The following is a 12,985-nucleotide window of genomic DNA, read 5'->3' as shown; positions in this document are numbered from 1 at the left end:
GCACAAATGCACCTGCGAGCCTTGCTTGTCTTATGCTCATAGGCCCTTTTAAGTGCCACATGGCTTCCCCACTCAACGATGACAGCAATTAAATACCGCTACTGTCCAGGGTACATGTGCTGCTGCGGCTCTTCTCTACTACTCCTGGTGGATCACACTGAAAACTATGCGACTTTTCTGGAACTTAAAGCTACTGAACCCTTTGAGGCACTAGAGTCACTGTAAGAAACCATTTAGGTTTCAGCTTCTACATTTTTTATCACATTTCTTAATTTGCAACTGTGTAAAAAAGAGGAAATCTGTACAATTTATACAGTTCTGGAATAAAGCCTGTATTTCAAATACAAATGAATTTATTATGCCTTGAACATCATACATAATACCTCATAATAAATTCCATATGCTTGTATAATAACTTGTGGGTACCACTTTAAAAAATAAGACTACCTTTTAAAGGGTTTATAAATGGTTAATTACAATTAGTTTATTAACAGTTACTAATTAGGCTGTAAATGCCTTAAAAATAATTAATAATCAGTTATAACACATACGTAAAAAGGGCAACTATGATCTGTTGTTTGCCAAATAGTGAACACACACACACAGCCATCTATACTGTTGCCCTTTCTGTCAGAAAGAGTCCAAAGAGTCTAAAAGGGGCGAGAGTGCTCAGTTGTAGCGCAGAAAAACGGGCCAAAGAGTCTAAAAGCGGAGAGAGTGCTCAGTTGTAGCGCAGAAAAAGTGGCCAAAGAGTCTAAAAGCGGAGAGAGTTCTCAGTTGCAGTGCGGGAAACAGACCAAAGAGTCTAAAAGCGGAGAGAGTGCTCAGTTGTAGCGCAGAAAAAGTGGCCAAAGAGTCTAAAAGCGGAGAGAGTTCTCAGTTGTAGTGCGGGAAACAGACCAAAGAGTCTAAAAGCGGAGAGGGTGCACAGTTGTAGTGCGGGAAACAGACCAAAGAGTCTAAAAGCGGAGAGGGTGCACAGTTGTAGCGGGAGAAAAAGGGCAAAAGAGTCTAAAAGTAATTAAGGAGGTTAATATTAAGAGACGTCATGAAATGAAACATCAATTTGAAAAATCTTAATTTACACAACACTGTCAAAGATAGATAAAGATAGTAAGTCAAGTAAAAGAGTGTGTAAATGTGAAAATGTATTATTTAAAGTGGTATATTTCATTATTTGTTTTATTACAGAGTCTGTGGGCCGTGACGTCAAATATATTTCTCCTTCTGGCCCCCCAAAAAAAAAGTTTGGACACCCCTGACAACCCGTTTGGTACCAGAGTACCAGGTCTAAATCAATCAAGACTAAAGTTACGAATTCCTAATTTTCAGAATATTGTATCTGATTTGCGGGCATAAAGGAACTGCTATGAAAACTGCTATGAAAGTGTAAGATCTCCAACTAGAAAATTCAACTAGAAACTCTCTGTGCATGTCTGAAAGGGTTAAGGCAAGCATTCACTTTACAATTCTTCCTGTAATATAATCCCAATTACGCTGTCACAGAACCTGAACGTTAATGACATAGGCAGCCACAGAATTTGCCGAGATATAGACGTCATCTTAAGCAGGCCATCATGCAATAAACTTATAAGACCATCGTTATCACAGTTTCCAGCTGGCTTTATCCAAGGCCCTATAATAGTATGTGACCTTCATAACCTTGAGAACGGGAACTAAATGTTATTATCATAATGAAAAACATTGACAGGAGAGAACGAGAGGGGATAGAGCGAGAGCCTCTTCTCGATAGCCTCGCAGGGTCTGAGAGAACTGCACAACAGTATCCAGAGTGCTGGCTTGAATCCTGAGTGGGACCCAGCAGACTGCTGACTTGGTGTCAGGTCCTCGTGACCCTGCCTTTATTCGTATGACCGCTGCCTCTACGCCCCTGGCTAAGGCATTTAACAGCAGAGCTGCACCCGAGGCTTTCCTATCCCTTCACAGCTTCCTTCAATTTGAGAGGTCTTGCTCTTCTGGCTTGTCTAAGAGCAAATAAATCCCTAACAATAGGGCTGCAAGTAATGATTACTTCATTTGGAAGGAGATCACCACAGGCGACAAACTGTAAGTGTGATCCCAAGGGTGCATAAAAGTTCTGGTTTGAGCATAATGGAAGGGATGTGTTCTTTTACGCTGAATGGAAATAGGTTCTCATAGCTTCTCAGCTTACTTGCACAATTTTCTACATACATTTCACAGGGGTTTTTTACAGGTCAAAGTCTGAACCAAGGTTCATTTCTTGGTTGCAGTTTAGAAAGAAGACTAAAGAACTAACTTTCCTCAGTCCTGTTGACACCACCTGTAGGCTGCGTCTCACTATACTCAGCACTGATTGGTTTGTAGAAAGGCATGTGTCAGATGGCAGCATGTTGTCATCATTTCTGCACGTGCCTTTTCAGGTGCCTCCCTACCAGAAATTAACTGATTCCTTTCAAGTTCTGGTCAGACCAAATTATTAAAGTGGCATAGAAACCCCATTGCCTGGATTTTGGCAGTGTAATTGCAGAGCAATGAAGACACACCAATAAAATAAATGCTGTATAAATGCTGACACTGGTGCCAGGCTCTGCACTGTTCTGAAGCAGAATCACAAGTCGGTTCATCAACCCAACATGAATCATTTGTAATCTGCAATTCATGCAATTCATGACTGGAGTTCCATTCATGTATTCAGGTCCTTGAACAGTGTTCTCAAGTCTCACGCTTTGAGCATGTGACACACGCACCTCAGCAAGTTCACACGCTTACACGCCACACGTGGTATTTCTCACGCTTGCCAATCCATCGGCTGTATATTATAATGTACTCTCGTTGAGCCAATCAGAATATAGATCGGTCTGTTGTTAGGCAGACCTAGTCAAAGAGGGTGGAGTTTCAGCCAGAGTGTCAGGCGCGAAGAACTGTCCGATTCGAAAGTTCTGAAACACACGTCGGTGAACAACTGAAGAAGAACAGCGCGCATCCACATGCGATATTTTAGACACCACATCAACTAGGAAAAGTATACGGCGTTTACTAATTCTTCAATTCTCAAATTAAGGGTGTTTTGGGTGTAACGTGCAATAAACCAATCAGTGTGTCACTTGCCATTCTGTTTAAGAGCCAGGTGTGCTCTTTGGCCTTGGCAGATTTTTTTGCTATTGTTCTTACAATTCACTGCTAAGATAGCAATGAACATCTGACTGTTGATGTTTGTGTAAATTGTATTTAGTCAGTAGCGCACCTGTGACTTCATCTTCGTCACCAAGATAGCAATACGCCAGAAATTTACCTGAACACAACTCACTTCCAGATCACTACACCCAACGGCGTCAATATATATTCACAAGCTCCCTAACTAAACAACTAAAGCAATGCCAAAATCAACCTATATCAATTAACCAATGGATCCCTTTTAAAAAGGAATGTGTTCACACAGCCAATATTCATGAGCCGTTTGTATCTTATGTTGTCACTTGTACCGGACACCTAAGTGTGGGCCAGAATTAGAAAGCACATGGTGTTTGGAACATGCCGCTGACTCAGCACTGGAGCCATGGCTCCTCTTGGCTTTCCGTCTGCCTCCTCTAACCTGCCCATGAAAACGGCGAGAGGCCAGGTCAACTCCAATGAGCCGGCTGATGCAGATGGCCTGAGCCACGCTACTGTCCGTTCTGACAGTGCTTAGATTCAACCAGGGAACTCACTCTATCACTCTTTACTCCCAGTAGGAATGTTTTTGATGTACATCACTTCTTTTCACCATTTTTATTTTGCAAAAACAACTATCCCTGCCCTCTGCTTTGCTTGTGACAACTGAACTGAACAGGTTGTGCAACCCATGCTGATTTCCTGTGGTGATTTGCTGCAAAATAAAATTCTCCAACAATCGGAACACATAACGAGGCTCAATTGATGGGCAAAAGAAAATAGGGTAAATAAAATGTCTGCAGCAAAACAGCTTTTGCCATAGCATTTGGTTGTAGATGCAAAAACCAGAACATTCACTTAGCATATCATGTCCCAAGGCTAGACTATCAAACGCAATGCACGCTATTACATTCAAATTAACTAGAGCGATCCAGTATCTGTTTTTTTTTTTTCTTTTCTTTTTTCTCCCAAGCAAATGAAAGAGAAATGCTATACAGGCCCACGTTCAACAGCTACTTCAAAGAAAGTTAAGTGAGCTGACAGTCTGTAGATTGTTCTCCACGGCGGGTGGGTGAGCACAACAGAGCGACAAACAGCACGGCCATGAGAGAGACAGGAAAACACACTTACCAAGACATCAGGTAACGCAGCTGCTCGGATTCCGGTTCTTAGATCCTTTAAAAACAAGCTGGCTATGCTTGCAGGTACCCATCAGGCGTGATTCTAAACTTCTCCAGAGTTTCTCCAATCTTAAAAATAAGGTTTTCTTTGCTTTTTGAAACAGTACTTGTGGATCATGTGAGGGTCCTTGACCTTCTTGGCCATCTACTAAAGGGTACATTGGGAAACCAAACAAAGGTGGCACTATGACTCTATGATCGAATCAAAAATCTAGGCCTTTCTGGTACCTTTATTTTTAAGACTGGAGTATAGTTTTAAAATTCCCTTATAAACTACAGTAACACTGTATTTCATTTCAATCTATGATATGATTGAAAGGAATTAAAGCCCCCCTTAAATAGGTCTCATAACACATCTCATAAAATTTTCCACAGAGAGTGATATCTTTCTTTGCCTTACCTGTATTGCATGCTTAAATGCAAGCTCCATTGAAAGAAAAAGTATTCAGGTTATATGTATGCTATATGTTCAAATGTATTGGGACACATGCTTATTTTATGCTTATTTTTTTGTCATGGGTATTAAAAAGGGATTTGTTGGTGAAACTGTACAGAGTTTTTACTGTACAGAAAAGGCTATTGGAGCTGTTACATTTTAGAGCAGGAGGCAAGTATTGGATGGAGCACCATCATTAAAGAGATCAGAGTTCCCCTGCTATACAGTGTTCAATTCTCAAAACTGGGTGATTTACACAACTGTAGTTAATCCATAGTGTCTTTTTTTTACTATTGGCCATTCTCATCTACATGGGTTAGACAGCAGAGAACACCTGTTTGTGCATCTTTATAAATTAGATGAAGTGTCCACAGACAATTGGACATATAACGTATTTCATAGCAAGCATACAGAAGTTGTTACAGCAGAAGAAATGCCCACAAACCAGTCGTACTATCAGAACAGTAGGAAGTAATACTTGAATTGCCCTCACATCCAAAACAAAAAGTGATTTTCTCCAACCAATACCTTCTAATAGAAGCTTTATGAAAGTGAAATTTGCCTTAATACAAATTGCACTTATCTCAGTTGTCTTAAAGCCCAGTGAGACGGCATTCAAGTGCTTCCCAATGAAGAAGAGTACGCCACAAAATAGCACAACAAAATTGGCAAAGTAAATAAAGTAGCCATTATCAATTGACTCAACTCCATTGCCTTTTCAACCACTAATTACGCTAAACATGGGGAAATTGTTGCCTTTTAGTCACAATCAAATAGAAGCTTTTTTTGTGCTTTATTCTTTATTCTTTCAAAACCAGTCCTAGGGGAGCAGAGTCAAGAGACTATTCTCAGACAGCCACTTACCTGCTCTGAAGAAACGCTCAATTCTCAAGAAAAATTCCTCATTTTCTTCAGTGAGATGGGTTCTCCGAGAACCCATCTCAGTGATTGAGTAAGTAGTTACCACTCCAAGCGCTGGCGGCATGTATCGCCGGACGAAAGGCAATCCACTTAATGAACACGGGCCGCTATGCTGACATACTGTACATGCATCTCGAGCGTAGAGAAAAAAAGGCAGCGGTGGAGGAACACCTACCTTAAGGACATTCTCTTATACTCTTAGATTCAGAGCTCACTATTCAGCAAAGCCACTTATACCATATGATCAAGAGAATCTACATCGAAGTGTTCAGCGAAGGATCACAAAGCAATCGGCTAAGAACCGTATAAGCAGGGATATGGAAGAGACAAAAAGGAGATTAGGTACCTTTACTTTTACCTACAGAATTGGATGAAATGGTTCCATGGAGGAGGCAGAGCCCAAAGAAAGGGGAAACAAAGGGAAAGGAGAGAGGCATTTAATAAGAGTTACGATTATGCAAAAAAAAGAAAGGCAAAAAGGGCAGATAGAGGAGAATCAGTAATGTGGGTGAAAGTGAAAACAGGGTGAAAAAGCTGGTAGTAGTAGTAGTAAGCAGTGGGGGTCTGCCACATGCACTAGCAGGCAATTAAAACTCTATTAACTAGCCTTGTTTGCTAAACTGTCAATTTTCAAGTTGACTTTTGACTATTGAACTGATCATGGTCATGGTCCACCCACAGATTTTTTTTTTTTTTTTTTTCACAGCGAACTATTTTACGTTGTGCAACTGGTAACAAGTTTTGACTCACATCAAATACCAATCACATACAACCAGCCAGTTGGATTTATTTGTTTTGGTTCTAATGCAACATTGCACAGCTGAACACACTTGCAGGAGAACACTAATCGCCAATTTTGTGCAAGTAACAGATGTCCACATTAGCTAGTATCCAACTGTATAGTATCCAATGGGGGAGATGGTGGACCATCCTACAGACACAGAGAGAACCGAGGCTAACTGCGCTCTATAGGACTCTCAGTGACGAATGGCTGTGGCATTACTGTACATTGAAAAAAAATGATGAGTAAAATTTACTTTTTAAAAAAGTTTCGCAACTTTCTGCATTTGCTTTTTTTAAGTAAATTTAATTTCATATCAATTTAAGTAACTTCAACTTCGTTTCAAGACTTAAATGTTACATAGAGTAAATAAGTGAACTGAACCCTTTACTTAATTTCTGCATACAATATTACCTAATTATAATTACTTAATTTGTAAAATATTACTCAAATAATTTATGAAACATAATATATAACATAATATAAATTACTGAAATTAAAAAAAAATATTTGTAGTAGGGCTCTCAGCATTAAAGTGTTAACTTGCACTGTTAATTTGGAACACATGTTACTATTTTTTTAACGCAAGTTAATTAAGGCACCAAGTTTGACCCTTACTTCTGCCGAAATCTGCCCCGCCCGCGCCCAACGCACTGATTAGTTGTATGGCTGAACGATTGAACGATGCACTCTTACGGTGTCCAGCAGTAACACTCCAGTTCAGACTTCCAGCTCCGACCTGAGTAGAGATCTCTCTCTCTCTCACACACACACAGACCTACCCTTTCCTGCCCCTCATCTCTGAAATTTTTATACTCATCAAATTAATTTTTAATTCAGAAATCCTTAAAACCAAATTTACAGTCGAATTTATCATGCATTCTTTATTCCAGCACCCTACATTGATTTTATCTCCCCTCAAACACACATGTATATACTATTATTTTAATTGACAGCATTAATATACATATAATTGCAATTTACATTTCTTACATTTATTATTTTATTTACATTTAAATATCCACTATTAAAATTCACGTCTGAAGAAAAACAAATGCGGTTAATCGCAGTTAATCACAGAATTTTGTTGTGATTAATCGGATTAAAATTTTTTAACCGATTGACAGACTAATTTTTAGTTAAAACACACATTCAAATATTTACATAATTTAAAAAAAATTATTTTGTAAACAGACCAAGTCTCACTGTCTCAACACATAGATGGCATGTAATATATTATTTTTAGTACACTATTTTTAGTATGTTGAGACTTTAGTATGTTAATATGCATGTTTAACAAAAAATATTAAAATTTTAGGAATTATAATATTATATTATGTATCATAAATTGTATACATTATACAGTAATTGTAATTAGGTAATATTGTATGCAGAAATTACTGTAAGTAAAGGTTACTAAAAAAAGATTGATTCAGCTAAAATAAACTAAGTAAAGTTTACTAGAAGCAAGGATTGACTTAAGTTCAGTTCACTTATTTACTCTATGTAACATTTAAGTCTTGAAACCGAGTTGAAGTTACTTAAATTGATCTCAAATTAAATTTATTTTAAAAAAAAAAGCAAATGCAGAAAGTTGCGAAACTTTTTTTTAAGTAAATTTTACTCATCATTTTTTGTTCAGTGTAGAGCAAACTCCTGATAACAGGGTGGTTGTAGACATTTGTGGGCGGAGCATGTTCTGTTCTTTTTTTTATGAACTCATATTAGAAATCACTATGGTTATATTTTTTGCTCATTGCATGATCAAACGCTTTGGTCGTACCTGTAAAAAAAAGCAAGCACAGCTTAGCGGTGAAGCCATGCCTTCTTCAAACGTCTGGATGCAACTTCTTAAACCTTGGCAAACACAGCTTCAACACAGCGTGAGCGAGAAGCGGTCCGAGCGAAGCCTTGAGCTAAAGGCACACAGGCGATGAGGAATGAGGCGGGAATGAGTGAGAAAGAAACAGAGGACATACCTTGGTCGCCCATCATCATGTGCGCCAGACCTTTAAGGGAAACAAGAGTTAACAGTCAGATAAGGAGACCAAAACATTAGGGAAGAAGCTTCTACTACACTGGTACTCAGGCATATCTCTGCATGCCTGGTGGTCCTGACAGGGTGGGTGGACCACAGGATGGAAGATACAGGGAAAAGATCACATTTGAGGACCACTGGACCACAAATGTCAGATTTTATTAATTGTTCTTTTTATTTTCCTAGTCATAAATATTTCCTGCTAGAAAAATACACTGTTGCTTACACTAACAAAGTCTAAAATATATATTACAATAAATATTAAATACATTTCTTATCCAAACACCTTGGATACGACATCTTTAAGGATACCTCATCTAATCCAACCTACCGTCACAATAATCCTCTGCTTTTCCATCCGTGATTTACAGTGCAAACAGAGACAGACGGAGCTAAACACAGCCATATTTTCCAACCCCTCTTTGGCAACACCATGAAATACAGCCCCATCATTTTCCTCTCTGCTGCACAAAAGTATAAGTACCTTTGTACGAAAGCTGATACGTTATATACTATAAATGTCAGAGGTGTTTTTCAATCTGAATTGAGTTCATTGAATTGACCAGCTGCCAAACTGTTCAGTTTAACATGATCCATTCGGGAGTGATCGTCAATTCATGAGCTACGTTGCAGTCATATCCATAATTATATTTTAACTGTCTAACAGATGATTCACAATAAAGTTAGTCATTTACAAAGAAGCAGTCAGCAATACTTACCCATCCAGAAAGGAGCATGCTACTATCAGATTTCTACTTTTTGAACTGTGCTCATGTTTTCTGGTTCTCTTAATACTCTTAAAAAAATAATGGCTCTATTGTTTGTGCGGTATAAGTTCATTTAGAAAAAAAAACACTTTTGGTTGCATGAAAACAATGCTGTACTTCATAACATTAAAAAAAGAACTGACTCACGAAACACTGTATAATATACAAGTATATATATATATATATATATATAAATATATAACAATATTTAAGTTAGGAGTGAAACGATTACTCGAGTAAATTGAGTAACTCAATTTAAAAAATTGAACAATTAGTTTTCTGTGCCTCGTTTAATTCATTTTAAAACGCAAAGCACGGAATTTAGCGCGGACTTTTAATGTGAAAAAGCGCTTAGAGTTACGTCACCCACACACAGGAAGCAGGAAGTGGAGGAGGCGGAGGTCTTTGGAGCGGTGAGCAGGTATATTTAACTTACAACAAATCAACTAGATTACCATCAGTGTAGCTTAATAACAGAACGGCAGCGCTGTGGAGTATTAGAAATACTGGTAACGCTTTATTTTAAGGGACACAAATTAGCCGCTTATTAATGTCTTGTTATATGCTTAATAAAGCCTTAATTGGACATTTGTAAATGATTTATTCACTTCTTATTAGGCTTTTGTTTTGTGTAAGTGTTTTTGGTGCTTAATTAGGGGCCTGTTATGTGGAAATTATTAATAATGTCTGTATTAGTTCTTATAGTTCTAGATTTAATACAGGCTTTATGTAATCAGTCAATACAGCGCTGTGGAGTTTATAAACAAATAACGTTACATGTTAAATTAGGCTGAGCTAAAGTTACTCTGGCCGGAATACACGGCCATGAACTTACTGCATTATGTTATTTAGTTTTAGTTATGTCAATTAATTACATCTGAGTAGTGTAAAACGTAAAGAAACAAACAAAACATTTTTTTAATACTTTAGTTGTAACAATTATTCCATAGTTTCTGAAGTATTTCTAAAAAAAACGTCCCCTGTCCAAGAAGAAGAATCCACTGACTTGGTGGGAAAAGAATGCAGCGAGCTTATCCAACCCATGTTTATGCCTTTATTATTGATTAATGCCCTCTATTTAATACTTACAAGATATCCTAAATTGAAATAATTTAACTTAATTTACTAAATTATTAATTATTAAATTATTTCTTGTGATATTTATGTCTAGTTTGTGTTTTATTTATTTCTATTTGTGTCTGTAATGTGGAAATGTATGTTCGGAATTTAAAAATGAAACCAATTGGTCATTCATTATTAAGTTAAATTTCTTTTTAATGTAAATTTTAATAGCTTTTTAGGCAAGCAAATATGTTTTATCTGATTACTCTATCAATCGAATCGATTTTTCAGTAGAGTACTCGATTACTAAAATAATCGATAGCTGCAGCCCTAATTTAAGTACTTAATATATGCAAATTTATTTAATTTGTGTTAGTATTAGTAGTTCACATGCAGCTCTACCTCAAAAGCAAGAGAGGGCACTAAGTTTCTTTTTTTTTAAATAATAAAATCAATATTTATTTTTGAAAATGTAATTGCATCACGTTCGCTATATCCCATGACATTCATCAACTAGACTGAATTAAGCAGTTATTAGCTAGCTTTGTGGCTCTGTAATTCTGCATATCCTACACATAACCATGTTATTCCTTGTATAAATCTTCTGAAATCATGGCATTAATAAATATGACACCCTGGTTATTATTTAAAAGCTTGATGAAAACTCAAGTCTGCTCTTCTAACCTTCGTTCCTCTGTACCGCCGCCGCTTTATTCCATGCTGATGGATACTGAAGAATGCTTTTGACATTTAACTGATGTGGGTATGGAGGAGAAGGATGATTTACCTTTTCGACCTTGAATGAACATTCCACTCATTCCATCAGTAGGTATAAGGAAGCCAGACTGAATGCACGTTTGGAGGTTTTGAGATGATGGAAGCCACACATGACGTTCTCCATTATGAATGACATAGTTTGACAAAATACAGGTGCCAAAGTAGGACTTGAGAGTGAATCCAAAGAACAGCCACTCTGGGTTACATAAAGAACATTTAATGGATAGGTGTCTGAGGATCCGTTTTAGAAAAAGAGACGTGTGAAGTGTAAAGAATCTATACTTTTAAAAAATATAGGTGGTGAAGAAGCTATAATATGCAATGGAATAGAGGTCCTCGATTCTGGAACTTGAATTGAGACTTTTGGTAGGTAGTTTTTGGTAGGGGTGAAACTATGTGGTCATTCAATTACTTTAATTGTCCCCTTAAAAAAATAACTTAAAGTGTGACTTTTTAAGAAAATGAAAGTGGTTCTTTAGTGCAAATACAAATAGGTCTATCTATGCTGTACCCCAAATGTACTTGTTTGTGGTTCTTTCAATGTTAGCAAGAATCCTATTTAAAGTATTAATATACTATATATAACTTAATGTTTGTAAAACGACCTAAAACTATAGTGTCTTTTTCATTTTTTTTGTGAGTCACATAGAAGGTTCAACTATTTCTGGTTCCTAATAGGTTCCAGTGGATCCTCTACTGCTTCAATAGTCAAATACTGTCATAAACCTATGTGGAAAGTAAAGGGCTTTAATTACCTGAGAACGGGCGTAAAAACGATAAATCACGCCGAGCGGGACAGAGAGACGGGAAGGCGTGTAAACAAAAGTTCGCCCGAGAGAGACGTTTTATTTATTTATTTTTTTCAGTATCGTTCATTATAGTTCAAACAACCTCACGGGCCAGATGTTTCATGCTTGCCTATTGCCGCCCTATGTTTTAGGGTGTACTCAGAATATGGACTGATAGCATTAGTCAGACCAGGTGCTTGGGCACAGCACAGATTGCCTAATTTAAAATACATTTTTAAATAACGATTTAGATTAAGTTCTCCAACATGGTCAATTTAACCATGCAAAGAACATTTTAGGCATTTAAATGGTTTATTTTTAGAATTTTTAGAATCCTATTTTTTTTCTTAAAAAGAGTGTAATATGGAAGCTTGTAAAAAAAATCTACTCTTTTTGGGTAGAGCATGGATGATCAAATTGAACATATTTCACATTTCTGAACTTTATGTCCAAGCCAAGAACAAAAGAGGATTTTTTATTTTTGTAAAGTGCAGAGTTGGTACAAGCACAGTAACAGTAACTGCATATTCTTGTACTGTTCTCAACAGATTACATTTTACAAGCCAAGCAGACCTTTTATCCCGATGTTTCACTTTGGCTTGCAGGCATTCACTTGACTTCCTCATCCCAAATTATAATGATTCTGTTCAACTCCTGCCCTTTTTGCACAATAGCTGAATTTGACATCTCTGAGCCATTTTAACAATTGGGTAATTTCCGCCCTCCCGGAGGACCGAAGGGAGCGAATCTGGGGTCCATCCTGACTTTTTTCTCACAATGCTACCCAAACCTGACTGCTATTATCAGCTTCTTTTTTAAGCTACTCCACAAAGATCTCAAATTCAGCTCCAGTGGAAAACTCGGGAAGTGAAAGATTAATGGCAAGGTATAAATTACCTACCGTCCACTCACAGCACATGTAATGACAATGATAAACCACATAATGGGTCTAGGTTGAGGTAAGTATAATTAAGAATAAAAAAAAATGAAGAAACTGATTACCCACCTTCAGCAGGGTTGTCTTCTGCGGGCACAGTTGGGGCAGGAAGAGAGAAAGGAAGACATTCATTAAGCAGCATGCAGACCAGTACTTGCCATTGCA

General features: G+C 37.4%; 1 protein-coding gene across 19 annotated transcripts in view; it reads right to left on the bottom strand.

The window, feature by feature from the left end:
* The window catches only part of LOC103042950 (neurexin-1a), a 562,201-nt gene that overhangs the window by 509,551 nt on the left and 39,665 nt on the right, over nucleotides 1–12,985 (bottom strand). For 11 of the 19 annotated variants that reach the window (XM_049472543.1, XM_022681831.2, XM_049472544.1 and 8 more), the window contains exons 3-4: nucleotides 12,890–12,907; nucleotides 8,431–8,460 (exon numbers count right to left, since the gene is read on the bottom strand). The exons of 5 other annotated variants lie outside the window; for them this stretch is intronic. In XM_049472543.1, the coding sequence (XP_049328500.1) occupies nucleotides 8,431–8,460; nucleotides 12,890–12,907 (48 nt within the window). The remainder of the gene's footprint in view (nucleotides 1–8,430; nucleotides 8,461–12,889; nucleotides 12,908–12,985) is intronic. 3 more of the 19 variants (XM_049472550.1, XM_022681835.2, XM_022681846.2) reach the window with 1 other exon arrangement.

The sequence above is a fragment of the Astyanax mexicanus genome, chromosome 25 (assembly GCF_023375975.1).
Source record: "Astyanax mexicanus isolate ESR-SI-001 chromosome 25, AstMex3_surface, whole genome shotgun sequence".
Taxonomy (NCBI): Eukaryota; Metazoa; Chordata; class Actinopteri; order Characiformes; family Acestrorhamphidae; genus Astyanax; species Astyanax mexicanus.
The sequence above is the reverse complement of the archived record's forward strand: the minus strand, read 5'-3'. Positions and strand labels throughout refer to the sequence as shown.